The sequence below is a fragment of the Mauremys reevesii genome, linkage group 23 (genome assembly GCF_016161935.1).
Source record: "Mauremys reevesii isolate NIE-2019 linkage group 23, ASM1616193v1, whole genome shotgun sequence".
Lineage (NCBI taxonomy): Eukaryota > Metazoa > Chordata > Testudines > Geoemydidae > Mauremys > Mauremys reevesii.
The window spans coordinates 14088722-14109924 of NC_052645.1; the positions used below are offsets into that span (position 1 = coordinate 14088722).

General features: G+C 45.3%; 1 protein-coding gene across 4 annotated transcripts in view; it reads right to left on the minus strand.

The window, feature by feature from the left end:
* Positions 1-491: 491 nt before the first annotated feature.
* Positions 492-21203, minus strand: part of RPS6KA1 (ribosomal protein S6 kinase A1) — a 67110-nt gene continuing 46398 nt past the window's right edge. For 3 of the 4 annotated variants that reach the window (XM_039511193.1, XM_039511191.1, XM_039511194.1), the window contains 20 exons: positions 16561-16677; positions 13669-13750; positions 13281-13361; positions 12105-12184; positions 11416-11522; positions 10094-10131; positions 9827-9969; positions 9206-9276; positions 8694-8782; positions 8390-8454; positions 7121-7223; positions 6640-6767; positions 5540-5665; positions 4949-5038; positions 4025-4183; positions 3628-3789; positions 2753-2829; positions 2457-2574; positions 1920-2057; positions 492-1563 (listed from right to left, as the gene is read on the minus strand). In XM_039511193.1, coding sequence (XP_039367127.1) covers positions 1441-1563; positions 1920-2057; positions 2457-2574; positions 2753-2829; positions 3628-3789; positions 4025-4183; positions 4949-5038; positions 5540-5665; positions 6640-6767; positions 7121-7223; positions 8390-8454; positions 8694-8782; positions 9206-9276; positions 9827-9969; positions 10094-10131; positions 11416-11522; positions 12105-12184; positions 13281-13361; positions 13669-13750; positions 16561-16677 — 2097 coding nt within the window. In that variant the 3' untranslated portion in view covers positions 492-1440. Of the gene's footprint in view, positions 1564-1919; positions 2058-2456; positions 2575-2752; positions 2830-3627; positions 3790-4024; positions 4184-4948; positions 5039-5539; positions 5666-6639; positions 6768-7120; positions 7224-8389; positions 8455-8693; positions 8783-9205; positions 9277-9826; positions 9970-10093; positions 10132-11415; positions 11523-12104; positions 12185-13280; positions 13362-13668; positions 13751-16560; positions 16678-20177; positions 20494-21203 lie in introns of those variants that run through there. The other variant, XM_039511192.1, reaches the window with a different exon arrangement.

The window sequence follows — 21203 nt, forward strand, 5'->3', positions numbered from 1 at the left end:
GGAGGGAGGCACCCAGGATATACAAGGCAGCTAAGAATCCATGTCTCAATACCACAATATCTAAGGGTTCAGAAGGACTAAAGTTCAGCTGAACAGGGCTAGAAGTAGTCTCTGAGGGCTGATTTCTATTAAGATTGTGATATTTAGTTCCTGTAAATAAGAGTTTCCCCTCTACAGGGCAGATTCTGCCACCCTTAATGTTGATTAGTGCCTTATTCCACAATTAATCTTAATGATTTCAGTTGCAGAGTGAATTCTAAACTTGAGTGAAGATGGCATAATATAGCTGTTAGCAACACAGAGTTCCCCCATCACTGAGACACCTGGGGAGAAGAGATGCACTTATACACACAGCTTTTCATGTGTAGATGTCAAAACGCTTTACAAAAGGCAGGCAAGTACCATCATCCCCTTTTAAAGAGAGGAGCAGTGACTAGCATAGCTTATTCTGTAGCTAAAGGCATGGGTGAACATTCAGTCAGTAAAATAACTTCAACTGAATGACATGTTTATTATAAAGTTCAGACAGAAACCCTGAGTTACCAGCCATAGAACACAATTAAATTAAAAAATAAAAAAGAAGAAGATTTTGCTTTGCATCCTGGATTCCCGGATGGTGCTAAGTGAAACAGGAATAAAAAAGAAAGAAACCAAAGCCAACCCAAAAAGACTTGACTTCACAACAGAGAATATTTCCTCCCTATCAGCATCTGTTCATCCAACAGAACCCTGAATGAATGCTGGGGCAAAGAGGAGGAATGGTCCAGACCCCGCAGGTATCTGGGACAGTTTAACCAAGTAGGTGCTTAAAATGGCTTATGCCCTCGTACAGCAGCCATGTGGCTTCTGGGAGAAACCAAAACCTACAGGATGAAATTTAAGAATTGGTTTTTACAAGCTTTACACAAAAATGGGGCGACTTCTCTAACAGGTGGTTCTGGAAAGAACAGCTGCTAGTTTGACACTGGGGAGGATACAAAAAGTTTGGGAGGGGGCGGGGAAGTCAGACTTCCAGCTGCACCAGCCCTGAACCCCAAATCAGTTGTTAAAGGTGATGTGTCTACAATCAAGGTCTGGCCTTTCACAGGAAAAGACAAATCAGATCTGCTCTTTAGTGACATCATTACATGGATTATACATTCTAGTTCTCATATACACAAATGGATCCCTTTAAAAACTGTATCAATTTACACTTTTTAAAAAAAAGGTTTTACAGTGAACTTCTACCAGGACAGGAGAGTCCACGAAGAGAAGAGCTAGTCTTTCAGAAGGAAAAAGGCACTTGGCCTTGACGTGGTTTGGAGGAAGACAGTCTGCAAATGGGCTTCCTTTCACGCGTTGTTTTCCTGCCCGTTTCCCCGCTTCCCATCTTCAGCAGCTCGTGCAATGTCACGAGTGACAGCACTGCACAATGGTGCCATGGACTGCCCAGGTCTTCCACTACAGTGAGGTGGAGGGGAGCTTCTTCACCCGCCTCTGTGCCAGAATGGATGACTCAATGGGCTTCAGCTGGGGGCTTGGCTTGGAGCTGTTTATTGCAGAGTATGTTGCAACCATGGCTCCCTTGGAGAAAAGAATGGAAAAAACAAAAACGGTCACTGGGGTGTCATGGGACTGCATCCACTCAGAATAGCTGGGAGGCAGAAATATCTTTGTACCCTACTAAAAATTACTGGCCAGCATATAAGGAACTGGCTTCTTTTTGGAAGAGAGAGTTATCGGAAGTCTTTCTGTGGCCTGAAGGAGTTAGTTTTTGCCTTGTACTTACTAACCATTCCCCTCCCACTGCAATTTCCCCCAGATCATCCCTTTGCCCTGGCAGCAGATCCCTACCCCCCCACCTTGAGACTGCTCTACCCACTAGCCAGAGGTGGTGATGGAGCAAGAGGGCACCACAGGCACAGCCCCACAATGCGTACCTTTACAAGCTGTACATCCTGGTGACTCAGCTGGCTCTGGGGTAACCTATCCTTCTGCGTTATCCAGGGATGCTGCAGGACTTGTTTGGCTGTCAGGCGCTGGTGAGGATCAATATGGAGCATCTTTGTTACCAGATCCTGGAGCAAGCATTCAGAGAATTACACTTCAGAAAGGTGGTGCAAACCCATCTGAGAGAGGTTCATCTCATTCAGAAGCCAGACTTAGAAGTTCGTTATCCTAGAGAATAGCAGCTATCAGCCTGGGCACAGAAGATGGGGTTGAGCGTCAATGGCCATGGATGGGCCACTATAGGTTGGTACTGCATAGCGGCACTAATTGCAAAGTGGTGAAGCACCCTACATAGACACTGCTGCCCCCGTTTTGGAGGAAAATGTGCATGTGAGATGGTAGCTACTGAACCCACATGGTGGGGGAGGAAAAAGTGAAAGCAGTAGAGAAGTTTATTTTAACAGGCTGCACAGCAGCTGTCTATACTTGACCTGAGCTACAAACTTAATTCAGGTACCAGACCCTACCTTGGCTGCCTCAGAAACCGTGTCCCAGTTTCCTCCTTTCAGAGTGAACTTCCCTCCGCCTATTCGGCTCAGGATGTCCTCTGGGGTGTCACTGGGCCCATTTGCAAAAGGAGTGTATCTGAAAAACAGAAAATTTGCAGGTTCCTCTTCTAACCGAACAGAACTGAAATCTGAGTGAATGATAGTCAATAAGGGCAATATGCCCTTTGCGGCAGGGCACACCCACTAGCAATATACCCACAGACTGCCATCAGTGTGCTAAATGCATCCCCATCATAAGAGCAGCAGGTACTTACCCTGCCAGCATCGTATAGAGGAGTATCCCTAAACTCCAGATATCACATCCCTCATCGTAGCCTTGACGTTTTAGTACCTGTGCAGAAGCAGCCAAGGGAAAGATGTCAGTTTTCCTAAGAGTTCCTGCTCTGTCAGACAATGAGCATTGATTTGACCGCTCTGTCTGTGCGCTGGACCTTTCTAGGGCTCTGTCAGGGAATAGGGTCATGGATTGATGGTTGGGACTCAACTTGGCTTTGCTTTCATGGATGAAGAGGAAACATCCCAGGCATGTCAAAATAGCTATGGAAAAGAATCAGGCACTAACAGAATCTCACACTGCATATTAGTTCTACAGAGAAGCCAGTTCTCTGACACCTAGATATACTCATTGAATTAGGTGGCCAGTACACCAGCTTTTCAGCCCCCTAAATGAGGGGCTTGTTTGCAAGCCAGTGACCCACCCTGTCCTGAGAATGGACGGTCACTGCTTCTAAAGCCCCGATAGAGCAAGTCTGTTAAGGAACCCAGAGAAGGGGTCGGATTGCAGGACAGAAGTAAATCAGGGGGCAACTTCCAGACTAGGAAAGGGAGCCAAGAGAATCATTTGGTTTTGAATTGTGCCACCACTTCACGAGGAGGCAATAGACAGAGAGTAGGAAAGAAAAGCAGCAGAAGGGTATGAAACCTAGTCCCAAAACTTGCCTCCATTAGTTGAGTACTGGGAGAGTATTTCTGCTTCTGCCCGCTCCCCAAAGCGGGCCCTGCTGGCAGAGTGTGCCAGAGCTAGGCCTGGCCAACATTTCAGCAGGTAACTAATGTCAGCAGAGAACTGCAGCCTGATGGAGGACAGCAAGAGCTACAGAGGGAGAGTTTCAGGTCATGAGCAGCTTACCTCGGGGGCCACAAAGTTTGCAGTGTAGCAAGGGGTCATGAGAAGGCCATTCTCAGCTCTCAACTGCTTGGCAAAGCCGAAGTCACAAATGCGAATGCTCTCTGGGTTTCCAGACTCATCCACATAGAGAATGTTGCTGGGTTTCAAGTCTCTGTGAACTACCTGTGAAGAAAACAACAGCAGGTGCTGCTGTCACACTCCTCCAGCAGCTGCACTCAAGGCTGCAGGTGAAGCAAATGGCACAGACTTAGATTTCATGCCTGGCCTCCCTCAAGACTGAAACGTATCCTAACAGGCAGCTACTTCCCGGAGAAGGGGCAGGATAGTAGCCCCGTGCCCGCCTGCTTCCCACTTGATTGTGCGGGGACCGGTCAGCATCTCAGCCTCCTGTACTCACCCCTTGAGAATGCAGATACTCTACAGTTTTACAGATCGTGTGCAGCACAGAACTGGCCTCTCGCTCAGAGAAACACTTCTGTCTGAGGATCCTGTCCAGCAGCTCCCCTCCTCTCATCAGCTCAGTCACGAGGAAAACATGCTTCCCGTCGTCATACACCTGTCAAAGCAGATATGCAGGGGTTAGTCCCTAAAACAATAATGATCTCTCTCTTTCATGCATACGTCCGTCCTGGGGGCTGAGTTGCCTGCAACCATGCACCCTATGGCCATAATAAAGTCATTTCCTGCACGTGTTATGGGTGGTTTAGTCTCATGCAGATCTAGTTGGAGGGGACTTTCACAAGCTCTGTAAAAAGTTGAAGCAGAGCCAAGTTTTGATTCACACATGGAGGGACTCCTCTACCCCAGCCTTTGTTACCAGGCAGTGCTGGGGGAACAGACTGGTTTAACGCTGTGTGCACTCTGCCTGGGATCAGGTAAGGGATGGAGCATGGACCAAAGAAGTGCTGCTCACTGCTGAAAGACCTGATGGCACCAGTGTCGCTGGGTGCTCAGTCCCATAAGATTCTGGTGTACTAATAAATTCTTCAAAGGAAAAGTAGCTGTGTTATGGTGAACCACATTATAGCTTTAGAGAGACAGCCGCTCTAAGCTAGGACTTGTAGCAATCAGGTGGTATCAGAAACCACAGTGTACATCCAACGGGATGCTTCCAAAGCAGCCTTAGTAGTTCTACCACAAGCTCTACAGAAATCCTCCATCTCCCCCAGCACATTGCTGGGGAGCTCTGACACCTTCCCAGACCTGCCACCATTCTATTGTGGGGGTTCTCAGGAGCAACAGCTTCAGCCTCAGCAGGCAGGCCTGTGCTTTCAGAGACAACATCGCTGCTTAGGTGCAAGTTAAACACGGTTACACTCACATCTTTCAGTGTGATGATGTTTGGGTGCTGCCCGTACCGCAGGAGGATCTCCATCTCCTCAGAAGGGTCTCGTTTACTCTTATCAATGATCTGCAGGAGAGCATAGGAAGTGTTACCAGGCCTGGGGTCCTTCTACCAGGCAGGTAGGACAGAGCTGTGTGCATGGGGAAACAATGGGTGGAGCACTGCAGAATTTAGCCGGGGTTGAGATTCTAACTTATTTCCACTCCCCAGCTCCTGCTGTCGTGGTTTTCCAGACCGACTCATTTTACTGCAAGTTATACATCCCCATGATCACATGGGGCGCCACATCAGCCTTTGTTCAGGCTGAGAAGCACTCGATGGAATCCCTAAAGCCCAACACAGCAAGTGCAATTACTGAAAAGTAATGTGTGGTACTGAACTTCCCTCTCCCAAAAGGAGAATGTCGCTTCCCCAGCACCCGCAGCCCAGAAATCCAGCCTGGCTTCTTGTATGATAGCGCAGGGACAACGGCGCTTCGTTCACTTTTATTTTCAGAGGCTGTTACTAGAGAGAAAAGGAAACCCGAGTGTGGGAGTGCACATAAGAGAGAGATGGCAGACTGCAAACCTTGACGGCATATTCCATGTTGGTGGATTTATGAATGCAGCGTTTACACACGGAATAGGAGCCCACACCGATCGTCTCCCTCACTACGTAGCCTTCATTAAACTGGAGACTCTTGCCGTGCAGCTGCTACAGGGGGATGAATGGAGAAATGAAACAAGAAAAAAAATAGTTTAGGGAAACACCACAGTATCTGTACAGCAACAAAACAGAGGATGGATTGACTGACTGCTACCCACTGCATCACACAGCTTCTTATTCTCCCTGCCAGGGAGGGGGCGAGAAGGGCAAATGGAAGTCACATTTCTAGAGTACCTTTCAGCCCACAGCTACCTCCTGCTGAAATGCAGCCACCTCTAGGGTCGGGGGCAGCAGCCACATGGCACAGAGTTGGGGCAGTGCCCTGGTGTCCTTGGCTGAACAGTTCACCAGCCATTGGAAGTTATGGAAAGAGTCACAGGATCTTCAGCATCCAAGCAGAGCCGAAAGGACCTTGGTCTTTAAGGCTGTAATTTTCAAAGGTCCCTAAGGCAGCTAGCATCTAAATCTTATTTAATTTCAATGAAATCTAGCACATAACTGCCTTAAATCCTTTGAAAATCATAGCCCATTTCATCTGAAAGACCCACACATTGCAAGCTGCATCGACTCAACTGACTTGCTGCTGCAGGATGAAGGATTGAGCTGGCCCCAGCAGGATATGAATCCTCTGGTCCTGTGCGTAAATATGCACGATTGGGTCAAACCGTCCAGGATTTTTAATCTTGCAGCATGTTGAAGTCTGATCTCTCCACAGGAGGTTATATGGCGATTTTACCTTGGCCCACTATAGGCTACATCTCTTGTCCCCTGCCCTTCCTCTTGTTCACATCCACGGCCTGGCTAAGCCATTGAACAAATTCACACACACATCTGGAATCCACCGGGGCACTGGTCAGGGAGTTTGCAAGAGGAAATCCCTCCTTTTCCACAGAAAAAGCCTTGCCCTCAGACTTTAGCCAGGCTGTCACTTATCAGCCCTCATGGTCTGGTCGACACGCGCCAGGCTTCTGGAATTATCACTGCAGTTTAAGGTAGGTCTTTCCTGGGTCCGGTCCCCTTACCTGTACCACAGAATGCAGAGGTGCCTGGGTGGGTTTGACCATGCCATCCTCCATCAATCCAGTTGCCACAAAACTGAACCCTCGGAAGAGCTGATGGGCCCCTGCACTCGGGGGAATTCCAGGGGAGTCTGGAATAAGTCAGGAAAAAGAGTGGTCCTGCAGCTGCCTCCCAGTAGCTGACAATTTACCCCTCACATACTAAGAGTTATGGTTACTCTGTTCTAGACAGTAGCTACACCGCGTGTTATTCCACAGCCGAATAGACATTTACCCTCGAGAGCCCCTGCAGATTTACTCCTGCACCACCCATCCCTTGTCAAGAGCTGTAACCCTCTGAAGTCAGTGTTCCTCATTTTACAGTGAGGACAGGCCTAGTTCTGCTGGAATAGGAGTCAGTGTCATATGCCTCACCCCAGTACCATGTGTTTATACAGCCAGAGTATCCTGTACCAATTTCCTATTTGCTGGGGTGCACACAAACCTTTTGGTGTACGAGAGGTGAACTCTGTGTCAAAATAAAAGGTGTCATCTGGTCGGGCCACTGCAGGTTTGAAAGGTGGTTTGATCTCCCTGCGATATAGCTTCTGCAAAACAAAACGCCATGGATGCCATTCAACAAACCATCCCCGATGGGTAGATGTCCCAATTGGCAGACATTCCCAAACATGCCTAAGGGGATGGATTTACCAGGAAAGAGAAGCCATGAGGAGGAAACTTTACAAGCCAGAAATTGCTTGGTAGCATAGTGGAAGCTGTTGAGTCACTTCTGTGGCAGAAGCTTGCAGTATTTCTCCTCCCTAGGCATCTGCTACCAAGAGCCAAAAACCCTTGTATCTCCAGGGTGCTAAAAAGCCAGCTATCCAGGAACTAGTTGATGCCACCAGGGTCTGCTGCGTCTTCTCTGCTTGCTCTGGATTCAGATGCTGGGCCTGAAAGCTACATCTAGGAAGAGCTAGAGGAATTCCTGGCAGGGTGTTTTTTTCCTCCCCAAAGCCTTTCTGAATTGCTACTTGAAGATAGTTTGAGAGGAACCCTATATGCTAGCATCATGGGATGTCTGTTCTAAAACCTTTCTAGGTCTTCTTGAACCTCCATCACCACAGTATCCGAATGCCTCAAGCACTAACTGGCCAGTCCTCAGAAGACCTCTGCAAGGTACAGGAGTACAGATGGGGAAGAGATCACATGACTTGCTCAGAAGTTACACAGGAAGCCTGTGGTAAAGCAGGAAATTGAACCCCTATTTCCTGAGTTCCAGTCTTTGTCACCAAACCACCCTGGTCCAATCACTTCAGCCAGATATTGTTCTATTAGGACAATTTCTGTCTTTCAAACTGTAGATCCATTCCTTCCAAAGATTCCTGTCCCTCAAGGATATTTTCCAATACCTCCGAGGTCATCCCTCTCCTGCTTCCTCGTCCTTCTACTGCAAGAGATGGCTGATGGTCTCATTTTGATCTGAATTCACACATGTAGGGTATTTGCTATGACAAATGTGATTTTTGTTCAGTTTCCTACTTCATCCATCCAGGTGACTCCCGTTCCTTTTGTGCGAACACTGTTTTGGGGAAGGATTCTCACAGCTGATGAACAATAGGACACAGCCTTTTGACTGCCGGTCACTCTATAAGCATCTGTTTCATTGCACAGCTAAGTCAGTCGAGTGACTCATGCCTCTCCCCTTCATTGGTATGCAAGTTTGAGAGCGTGTAGAATCCAATATCTAAGCAAAGAAAGGTTCAATACTCACATTCCAGTCAATGGTGGAGTAAAAAGGGTGACGCTTTATCTCTTCTGCCCCATCTGTACCAGAACCTGGAAGACAGACACCACTCTGGATTTAGTGCTACCGTATATACCCACTCCACTGCTAACGAAATAAGCAAGGTTATAATCCACTGTGCAATGTGACCAGATATTACTGGGAGTCAAGCTGTGCTGAGATATGTGGGAGAACCTAGCCAAAATCCAAATGTATCTGACCCACTTGGACAATAGGAGCCAAGATGTTGCACCTGGAGCTCCCAGAAACAATGCAACACCGGATGTCTTACCTAATCTGTTGGCTGGATTCCTTTTGAAAAGGGCTCGCAGGAGACTCTGTGCTTCGGAGCTCAGGAACTGAGGCATGCCCAGCTTTGCTCTGGAAAGAAAAAAAAATGGTGTAATTAACTATGAGTAAGTAAAACAAGCAAACAGGCGCTGACTGCAGCTCATCTGCCACCTAGCTTCCCACGTCTTTCCTTGCATGTGAGATAAAGTCAGTTTTTCGCTCAGCATTTTAACACTGTGCCCGCCATAAATCTGTTTATAGAAATACTTGCAAATTAATGCCATTAAACTGTTATAACCCCCAGGATGCAAAATTCCTGACGTCCTAGCGTAGAGTGACCAGATACCAAGTATGAAAAATCAGGATGGAGGTGAGAAGTAATAGGAGCCTATCTAAGACAAAGCGCTCAATATCGGGACTGTCCCTATATAATTAGGACATCTGGTCAACCTATCCTAGAAGCAGAACAGCAAGCTTTCCCCTGTAGAGACACTGACGAATAACTCCTCTTACTTGAGAATGAATGTCATTGTCTCCTTACGGTCTTTTCCCTGGAACGGCAGGGAGCCAGTGAGCATCTCAAACTAGAAAGAAGAACAAGAGAGAAGGTTAAATGATTGAGTGAGAGTTTCTAGGGGCAGCAGATCCTAATACGCTTTAACACTGAACCTCGATATGGTTAATGGTAATTTATAGTCTTTCAAAGAACACCTTAGAGCTGAAAGGCCATGGATTGAATGACCACCAGGTGGCAGCTCCAGATCCATACAAGGAACACTAGCATCACTTCCAGTCTGAAATGAAAGTATCTTAACAGGAAACTTAAGCTGTCTTAAATGAGACAAAATGTGACAGTCGTGAGAGACTGTCAGAAACCATCTAAATTCTACGTGGAACAGCTATGAATGTAACTGATCCCTGTGACATTCGTTACACTTCACTACTGATTGCTGTGGGCAGAGTAACGTATATGGGAGCTTGAAAACATTGGAGTGATTATTAGATCTTTCCTAGTTCAATAGTTCTCTGTTAAGATACAGTATAATGCAAGAGCTATTGCATCATCTCTCCAGAGCTACCATTTAAAGAGTCACCATAAAATTAGGCTTCAAACATGCTAGTTAGATACTATACCATTAATACACCATATGACCACCAGTCAGCGCTGTGGGTGTGGCCCTGACGATTCACAACTTCTGGTGCCATATATTCCACTGTCCCACAGAAGGAATACGCTTTCTTCTCATGGTCAACGGCTTCTTTACTCAAACCAAAATCTATGCAAAAGAGAAAAACCATGAACATACGTCCACTTTCTACAAACAGAGCACAGGCATGGAAGAATGCCTGTATCTCAAGTTGCAAGTCTGCTGTAGTGCAAGATTTTTGGAGTCACCTTACCTGTGAGTTTGATGTGTCCTTCTTCATCCAAGAGGATGCTATAAGAGGGAGGAGAGAGACAGGTGTGTAAACACCAATGATCATTACCGTAACAGAGATGCTAACAAGTGAACCAGCACTTATTTCTGCTCCTGAGAGGCTAGTTAAAAAGCTTTCAGAACCCCACAAAACAGATCTTAGCGCCACCACTTTCAGCCCCGATGGTTTAGCCCTTTCATCAAGATGTACGACGCAAAGAGAACGGCCCATTTTCCTCAAGCCACTTACACTCTTCCTCCTAACAGGGATGCTTTGTGCAAGGACTCCATTATTTGCAATACCGTAGCACCTTGGAGCCCCAATCCTGGATCAGGAACCCACTGTGCTAGGCATTGTACAAACACAGAACAAAGACATCCCTGCCCCGAAGAGCTTACAATGTAAGTATAAAGACAAGAGACAACAGGTGGACAGAGCGAGGACTACAAGGAATCAATGAGACAACACTGGTCAGCATGACAGGCAGCTGCCCCAGCACATCCGCAACTTAACTGTTAAGTTTTTTGTAAGCATTACAGCAGAGGAGATTTGGAGAACCCCTACTTTTCCTTTGATGGCTCTACAGGGGTTGGGGGGGGGTGTTTGATGCCCGAGCCTTTATACAGTCTCTTTGGAGTACCCCTATTATTTGCCAAGCAAGCCAGCATTTTAGTCAGCTACAATCTGAGTCCTTGGGTCAGCAAGAAAAAGCAAAGCTTAAAAAGAAGTCTGTTATTGGCAGAAACAACTGCCCTACTATTCCATACGCCCCTGGAATCCATCTTGGTCTGTTTCGCGCTCTCTCTCTCTCTCTCTCTCTGACTGCGTCTGTGTCATCTGATGTGATGTGCAAGACGCTGAGCCCAACCCTCAGGCTTCATGTGAACTTGGTCCCAAATGTTTTCTGTGCAAGGACTATTCAGTTGCACAAGTGATGTGTATCTCTGCAGAGGCCCTGCGTTTTGCATAGCCCCTCCCCTGGAGGAGTGTTCATTGCTCACTATATAGCCGTAGACTAGCACGAGGTGCTCTCTTAGCCCAGGAGAGGGCGAGCTGCTGTGCAGTGTTCCCAGCCCGACTGCCTAGGAAGGGAAGGAGAAAGCTGGAGCATTATTCTCCTTCTCTCTTTCCACACAAGAGATTTAGGCTACTGCTACTCATTACTCCAGCCTACGTGCATTTCTCAGCTTAACAGGAGGACGCTTTGGCATTTAAAGACTACAGACGTGAGACTGAGCTGCAGGAGAGCTGGCCCAGTGCTTTGTCGTTAAATCAGAGGCAGCGTAAGGTTCTGCTATACATACTTCTCTGGTTTGAGGTCTCGGTATAGGATTCCCAGGCTGTGTAAATGATCAAGCCCCAGAGCCAGCTCAGCTAGGTAGAACTTCACATCTTCCTCAGTGAACATTACCTGAGGGACAGAGGAGAGACAGACACCTGGGTTATAAGAAATCAGCCTCCAAAGAACATACTATCAAGTTGTTCTCCATCCCAAACATCCCCTCCCCAACATACCCAGCCACTCACCCCTTCAGACTTGTATTTCCTGCTACCCTGAGATTAAACAGCACAATTAGAGGTTGCTAAGCAGTGAGCTGATGTTAATTTAGGATGTTCATTTACATCAGCTCTTGTTCTCCAATTATCTTTACCTGTCACTTCAATTTGCAGATTAACTTCCCATCCCTAGCCTCCTTCCTTGCCCCCTCCTCGATAGGAGCAAATCAGTTTGATTAAGCCGCTACGTTGCAGCAGGACAGAGAAAGGGAGTCCCTGGTTCCCATCTCTGTCACTTTACACAGCAAGAGACAGAGCAGTAGCTAGTCAGGGCTCACCTCACCTATGTAGCCACTGTTTTCTGTTCTGATGAGTTGCAGAAGAGTGCTCCAAATACCAATTGTCCTCTACAATAGGCACCCACTATTGCCTACGCTGGTAGAGCTGAACACGCACGCACCACGAACAGCACAGCAAGATCCCAAGGCATGCTCACCTCTTTGGAAAGCCGAGTGAAGAGATCTCCTCCTCTCAGGAAATCCAAGATGAGATAGAGCTTGCCCTCTGTCTGGAATGCTGAAACACAGGCCAGAGCAGGAATCAGTCCCCTTCTACCCTTGACTGCTTGGCAATGTCAGATACCAACCAAAGCTGGGTGGCTTTAGATTTCCAGATGCCCCACATTCCCACTAGGCTTAATACAGATATGGCTAGTGACTGGGTGTCAAAATGAGATCACCTGCAAAGTCAGCACTGGGATGGGAGATCACCAAGAACACTTAGGCGCCTCAGGAATTGGCATTGGTGATTGAGTAGGTGGCATTCTTCCCTTGAAATCGGTGCCTAATCAATGCATGCTGCTAGGAGGCAGTGACTTACTGGAAGAGCTGTTTTTGCAGAGGAGAAATAAGAGGTGCCGACCACTGTAGTGCATAAATCTCCCACGATACCTTTTCTAGGAGTAGGAGTTTTAACCCTGAGGACAAATTCTAGCACGCATCGTTATTCTGCCTTCTTAAATCCCCCCTGCTGTTTTGGTAACTGAAGCACCAGCTGCCTCTGAAGCCACCCACAATGGAGAGCTCAGAATTCTGAACTTAGGAGGGAGGGTGGGGAATGGAAGGGAGGGGAGATTGGGTCCAAGGGGCTGCATGGAAAAGACAAAACTAAGCTTTAAAAAGGGAACAAATTCTGGTGCATCTGCTACGCCTGCTCTTCTGTGCTTAGACAGAACTGCACTGAACACACAAAGCCCAAGGGTTTAAAATTCATCCTCTTCTCCTGTGATATTCTATTTTCCTATTCAATAACCAGGCAGGCCATGGGGCCAAGATCCTATCAGAGGAAGAGTTCATTTTTAGGGGGATTGTGCTTAGAAAGACAACAGGACAATCTAGAAAGAAATGGGATAAGGGGCTACTTGACAGATAAAGGCTCCTCCCACATTACTGCTATTGGCATAACCCTTCCAGACAGTATTTGAGAAAAATGCTTTGAGCACATGCAACAAGAATCTGTCGCTGGACACCTAGGGAACACCTCCCCCGGGCAATGCACTGCACCTGCAGTAGTGCATAGTGGGTAGTGCTCATGGACAGTTAGAAACTATTCAGGGCTGTTGCCACCCACTGGCTCTGCCATTCCTCTGGCCTGAAGCTAGCTGTGTACTCACCATAGTGCAGTTTCACCACAAAGGGATGGTTCACATCAGCTAAGATGTCCCTTTCCATTTTTGTCCGTACGCGATCGCGCACTGTGGAGAGAGATGCACAGTTCAGACACTTCGGAACAGCACTGTGACCCTGACACCAGCTACAGGGCTCTGCCTGCAGCCTCATGGCTTCACTAGCTCTCGCCTGAGCTAGACATTTCCCCATTCCCAGCTCTGAAGAGACTTTCTTTCTTGGAGCAGCATTGAATTACTTTTTCCCAGCTCAGTCAGTCAGCTGTGGGGAGATATGGGTGCATCACTACAGAATGGTGCAGAGTTTTCCAAGCACAACTTCTCATTCCATTTTGGGGATGCAGATGTGGATCAGCACATGGAAAGCCCTTCTCACCTTTCAAGGTTGCTTTCTTCAGGACCTTCATGGCATAGAGATGGCCATTGTCAGGTGGGGTGATTTTTCTTACTAAAAAGACCTGCATACACAGGAGGAGAGATCAACTTGTTACTAAAGTCGTCTGGATAGAATTTTACTGCATACTAGCAAATAAACCCCCACGCGACTCCAAAACAGCAGTGAACTGCAGGGTCAACAAGTTCACCGCTTTAAGCTCCGCAAACAAAAGCCTACAGGTTTCCAGAGTCTCCTAGGGAGGGTATTTTGATGCTTCACACTTCCTGCTCCCCATCTCCAAAGCAAGCTTGCCCTTAGAGCACTCCTGCCTCTGCTCACCACACCTTTTTAACTCCAACCATCACAACTGAAAGCAATACCTATTAAGAAAGAAAGAAAAAAAAAAAGCCTCTCCCCAATACAATACTCTCCACCCTTGGTACTGTGTCAGACTACATCAGAATCAGGGAGTACCCAAGTGGATTTGGCAGCAAGACTGACTCCCAGGAATTCATGATTAATGCCATCCCTCGCAGCTTCCCCTTCCTTTCCAAGTCCTCGTATACAACAGTGGCTGGATCCAGACAGGGAAACGGGGCCTCATTATCAGAGAGTGGCCACTTCTCTTGGCAGCAGGAGAAATGGAGCTCAGAATCCTAGTCTGATCCTCAGTGACCCGTGGAGATATCCGGGCTATTGACCAATGCAATACTGGCCAGTCTCAAGACTGTATGCAGCAGATTGTTTTTAGACATGGATTATTCATGGGTTGAAAGAGAAGAGAGTTTAGGTGCCACTTCCCTCCCCCTCCATAAAGGGTAAAAAAAAAGACCATGCGTACAAGTGAGAGGAAGCCTTGGATAGTCACCCGTATACAGAGTAATCTGAGAGAGGAGGGTGGGGAGAGTAACAGAGAATCCCCAAATTCTCTTTATCCAGCCACATGGCTAGAGAGCCAATCGGAGAGCAGCTGGATGTTGCTTTGCCATGTGGAATACCTACATTTTAAGGCTGTAGATTAATTGCAGTTAACTCATGCAATTAACTCAAAAAAATTAATCCTGATTAATCGCAGTTTTAATCGCACTGTTAAACAATAAAATACCAACTGAAATTTATTAAATATTTTGGATATTTTTCTACATTTTCATACATGTTGTATTCTGCGTTGTGATTGAAATAAAAGTGTATATTATTTTTTATTACAAATATTTGCACTATAAAAATGATAAACGAAAGAAATAGTATTTTTCAATTCACCTAAGTACTGTAGTACAATCTCTTTGTTGTGAAAGTGCAATTTACAAATGTAGATTTTTGTTTTGTTACATAACTGCACCCCAAAAACAAAACAATGTAAAACTTCAGAGCCTACAAGTCCACTCAGTCTTACTTCTTGTTCAGGCAATCGCCAAGACAAACAAGTTTGTTTACACTTACAGGAGATAATGCTGCCCTCTTCTTATTTACAGTGTCACCAGAAAGTGAGAACAGGCATTTGCATGGCACTTTTCTGGCTGGCATTGCAAGGTATTTACGTACCAGATATACTAAACATTCATATGTCCCTTCATGTTTCAGCCTCTATTCTAGAGGACATACTTCCAGGCTGATGATGCTCGTTAAAAAAAAAAAAAAAGCGTTAATTAAATTTGTGACTGAACTCCTGGGGGGAGAATTGTATGTCCCCTGCTGTTTTACCTGCACTCTGCCATATATTTCATGTTATAACAGTCTCAGATGATGACCCAGCACATGATGTTCATTTTAAGAACACTTTCACAGCAGATTTCACAAAACGCAAAGAAGGTACCAATGTGAGATTTCTAAAAAATAGCTACAGCACTCAACCCAAGGTTTAAGAATCTGAAGCGCCTTTCAAAATCTGAGAGGGACGAGGTGTGGAGCATGCTTTCAGAAGTCTTAAAAGAGCAACACTCCGATGCGGAAACTAAATAACTCAAACCACCAAAAAAGAAAATCAACCTTCTGCTGGTGGCATCTGACTGTGATGATGAAAATGAACATGTGTCGGTCCACACTGATGTGGATTGTTATAGAGCAGAATCTGTCATCAGCATGGACACGTTCCGTGGACTGGTGGCTGAAGAATGAAGGGACATATGAATCTTTAGCACATCTGGCACGTAAATATCTTGCGACACCGGCTACAACAGTGCCATGAGAACACCTGTTCTCACTTTCAGGTGACGCGGTAAACAAGAAGCAGGCAGCATTATCTCCTGAAAATGTAAACGAACTTGTTTGTCTGAGTGATTGGCGGAACAAGAAGTAGGACTGAGTGGACTTGCAGGCTCTAAAATTTTAGACTGGTTTATTTTTGAATGCAGTTTTTTTGTACATAATTATACATTTGTAAGTTCAACTTTCATGATAAAGCAATTGCATACAGTACTTGTATTAGGTGAACTGAAAAATACTATTTTTTTTTTACAGTGCAAATACTTGTAATAAATAACTATCAAATGAGCACTGTACACTTTGTATTCTGTGTTGTATTTGAAATCAATATATTTGAAAATGTAGAAAATATGCACAAATATTTAAATAAATGGTATTCTATTACTGACAGTGCGATTAATTTTTTTAATCGCTTGACAGCCCTACTACATTTATAAGCAAAGATCTCTCCTTCCACCCTCTTCATGGTCAGAGCTCACATTAGAGCCCATTGGAGCACTGCACGCACAAGGACTGCAAGAGTGGACCTCTAGGAGCAGACTGCACCCGCAGCAGCATCCGGTCTCAGAAGTTATCCGGTCAAGTTGTTATTCTAGTTATGAGCTGGTGGGAATCATGCACGTCACCCATCATCCTGGCCCCAAAATAGATTTAACTGACATAAAAAGATACAGTAGGAAGCAAACTTACTTTGCCAAAAGAGCCTTGGCCCAGAACTTTGAGAAGTTCAAACTGTGAAGGATCAGCCTTCTCAGAGCCTTCCTTCACATGGTGTGTGATGTTAATTTCTTTCACGATACCTTCATCCTGAAATAAAAAACACATGGATGAGGAAGACTAAGCTCCAGAGTGGAGGAAAAGCCCCATCCGTTCAAGTACAACTACAAGCTCCTGGGAACCAGAACTGATCCCACAACACAAGCACCTCCTGCTTGCAACTTCCAGAGCAAAATCACTAAAAGGACTTCAGCAAAATAGCCTAGCACCTTACAAATATTTCACTCTCTTATCAAACGCCACACTCCTTTGCTTCTAGCCAAAGAACAGAGTTCAGTTTCTTTGAACTGCATTTCATAAGAGTTTTGAAAGCAATTTTTTTAAAGCAATAGTGGCAATAATGTTTATACTACTAAAAATCCCAACACACGGCATTGTTGTCATACAACAAGGACGTGGCTGGCAAGTCAGACACACAGAACCCCATCTGCTCAGCAATCTGAGTAGCTCTGTCACAGGAGTCTTAGTGCATCTTCAGCACATAAGGACGCTTTTTTACAGCCTCAGCTCTTCTGGGAGATAGAGAAGCCAACGTCTGTATCTGACACATGGTTTGTTTAAATACATTCTTTTGCCGAGCTCAAGAGCAGACATGATCAGAGAATAATGAAAGGTGGAGGGAAGGTAAGTCACTACCTTCCATTTACCTTTTTTTCAAAAGAGAACACAGGGCAACAAAGGATATTAAAAAGACAACATTTAACATGTCCCTCCCCACCTCTCAAACAAAATGTCTGGTGGAACTCCCTGCCACAAGACCGAGGCCAAGAGTTTAGCTCAATTAAAAAAGCCCTAAACATTTATATGAATCAGAACATCTCCAGAGATTAAAAGAGGGGCATAAACATTCATGCTTCAAAGCACTCAGTCATTAACTACCTTGGGAACAGGAAGGAGTTTTCCTTATAGTCAAATGACTTCATAATTATCATTTTTAAAAATAAACAAAGCACCCAATACTAGATCCAGGCAAAACTTGACTAAAAACATCTTTTTGGGAATAAAAAAAAATAAATAAATGGAGATTTGGCAACACCAAAATATTTTATGATGGTTTTTCAGAATTGTTCCAGTCAAAGAAGCTTTTAAAAATGTCAAAACCTGCCCTCCAAAACACTGGTTTGACATTTTCTAAACAAAAAACATTTCAATTTTATTTTGAAATTAGTTTCAAAATTTCCATTAATTTTAACAAATGTCAAAAATGTTTAAAATTTCTCAAAATCTAAACAAAAATATTGTTCGACTCTCCATTTTTTAAAATTTGTTTTTGATTTTTCAGAATTGCCAGTGAACCAGAAACTCTGTATTTGCACGGCTCCCCCTGAGATTCTCCAGCATATGAAAACTCAACAAGCTGGACCTCTGGTCTGGGAATTACGTTCTGGAGCACACTGAAGACCCAATCTACAGCAGGGCTCAGAGACACTGGATTTAAAAGTGGCCCTGACTTCTTAATACTTTTTAGTTGACTTAACATCTTGACTAAGTCAGGTTTAGAAACAACAATTCTACCCTATGTAAAAATCCACTTTTGTACAGTTTAGTCCCTACAGGTTTTAAATAGAACAGTATTTAAATCAAGTTTAACCACCACCTGAGAGGATGGAGCTGCCATGTAGTTTAGGCACTGACTTGCTTTCCTTACCAGAGCTACCTCCATACTCTCTAAAAAGGTTCTCCGGAAGCGGGGAGCTGCACACAAGGATGTGGTTGCCTACCTGAAGTAGTGCAGCCTTTTCTTTTTAGCTCATGAGCTTTGTTTTCTCCAGAGTAGGAAGTGCCTTTGTTTTCATATTATTTGGCAGCTCTGTTCTCTCAAAACCAATAGACGACACTGAATACTGGTACCAACTGAAGCCTTTACCCACACAACAACAGGTCCAGCAAGAGTAGCAGCAGGACTAACTTCCCCAACATTCTCCTGCCTGTCTAATCCCTGTACTGGAGGGAGCAAACTAGAGGCAAGAAAGGTATTGTCTCCACAACTCGTCCTAAGCTTCTATGCAGAGACTGTTCATAAGATGGTCAACAGAGTTTGTGGTTTTTACATTGCTGGCAGCTGTCCACTAGGGATTGAATCACCAATTCCTTTCCCATGCCAATGAAAAAAACCACTCTCTAGGAACAGCTTTCCATCATTGTCAACCTGGTTTGGACTGAATAGAACAAGGGGCCCCCGTGACATTATAACCCCCAGTTGCTAAAGCATGACACCCAACCAACCTGAGAAAGGACCCGGAAATACCAAGCTATTTGGGGAATGTCATGAAAGGTACTAGAGAAAGCCTGCAGTCTAGGAGTATTAGGGCTGAACACACACTGTTCTGACAAGTCTATTTTGTCAGACTGTAGAGAGTTTCATTTCCAGCACACTATTTTTGTGGCCACAGTCACTTTTCTGGACCTCAGCAGTACAATTTGCTGTTCATAAGGAAAAAAGAAAGATCTGGCCAACAGCGTTCCCATTAACACAAAAGAATGAAGAATAGCCAGAATTCAGGACGGCTTAACGACCCAGTTCAACATCAAGGAAGTAGTATTAAAGTTAGGCTTCATTGTAGAAGAGAAAGAAAAACAGGGGTTTCATGAAAACAGCAAGGAGAAAAAAATATTGACACTGATTGGGTTAGGTTAAGTTTACTACGAAGTTATATTGTTTGCCTGGTAGATCCATTTTAAATGAATATTTCCTTTACACACAGGCATTTATGCTCCTCTATATTCCTTCATTATAACTGAGGGACTCACTATGGTAGGAACAGTTCCATGTACACCCATTAGCTGCTGTTCCAAGTTCTTCCAATGGAGGTACAGTACAATTGTACGAACGATCTGAACTTCAGGACATTTAGCCAACAATAAGCCCCAATTTGGCTAGTTTTAGATGGGTTTTCACCGCTATACTTGTGCTCTCAAGGCTGTCAGGCAGTGAAAGATTTGCATAGATAGTCTGGCAACTAAAGCTGCTCAGTGAATATACGAACTAGGAAAAAAAAACTGGCATTTGCAAGAAGACCGAAATTGATCACATTTTGAGATGAAGCTTTAGAGTTCAGCTAACAGCTCCTGTATTAAAAAAAAAAAGGGTGTTTTTTAAAATGTTTTTGCCTGCCTAGTCCATTAACCTACAAAACTACTGCAAGAAAGACAACATCATGACTGTTTAGAGCATTAGTCAGAAGATCAGATTCCATAACTTGTTCAGTTGCAAACCAGACAAGCAGCAGGTATAATAAGCAAGTCACAACACTGGCCAGTAGGAACAATCGCGGCAGCCAGATGATAATAAGTGCATTATCACCACACTGATCGTAGCATTAACCGGCTTTATACCTGGGTGAAGGAACTTTCCTTCTCCAATGCAATTAAGCCAAAGTTACCCTGCAGGAAAGAGGGAAGACCCAGAAGGCTGCATCCCCAAATTGCAGCAACTGTTAACCCAACCAACATCAGTCCTGTTGAACTGAGCAGTTGCGAACACAGGCTGAAGCCAGAGCGTCCTCCAGCAAGCTAGCTGCAGTACTAACCGAGCTGGAGAGCTCGCCAGGGGCAGGCAGTTGCAGTCTGCAAGGTTTCGCTCGGTGTTTCCTGTGCAGCCACAGTGTGAGAAAGGCACAGATGCGAGGAAGCTTGGGGTCCCTCTCCATGGTCCATCCCGTTCAGCATGGCACATCCCCGGTTACCAGGGGCTCTAGGGGAGCATGGCAGGCTGCTGGAGTACACACTGCTCCATGGAGGACTTGAGACAGGCTTCAGGTTTTAGAGTCGCAGGCTGGAGGAGCTGCAGGTGGTTAAATCCCCACTGGCAGATGAGCAGTGAAGGCAGCGATCTGACTCGCACAGCTAAGCAGGTTAACACTCCCACTCTCAGCACTTCACAGATCTGAGAAGGAGTGACTCCTCTCTATTCAAAGACTCTCTCTCTCTCTCTCTCTGCGTTAGACTGTGCAGGGTCTACTCTAGGTAGTCTGAGTTTATGTGAGAACTCCCACAAAGGGGGGAATATTTTGAGGAGTTATTTACATTTTGAACAAGAGATGGGTATTCACCCACGAAAGCTCATGCTGCAAAACGTCTGTTAGTCTATAAGGTGCCACAGGATTCTTTGCTGCTTCCACATTCAGAAGAGCCTGAACAGTGATACTGCCTAGAAGATCTGCAAATGCATCTTTGCCCCTCTGATTGGGCGCGGAGAAGAGGATTTGGTATCAGATCGATCCTGGGGGTTACTCCCCTAGGGCATATAACCACACTGAATTCAGTGATAAATTTGGTCCTTAGATTTCCACACGTACAACTCTTGCTCAGCCAAGAGGATGCCTTCTATCATAGGGGAGGTGGCTTTGCCTAATCACTTCCTGGAATCTTATCCATGATATTTATAAGGCACCTATGGAGATAGTAAGTAACCAACAAGCCATGGTTCTGCAGAGGCCATGGCTCAAGGAGCTACAAACAGGGACAGAATAGAGGTTAACAGAGTGTTGTGGCAGACAGAGTAGCCCTTTCGTCCCATCATTGTCCAAATCCACTTACAGGATGGGAGCGATTGT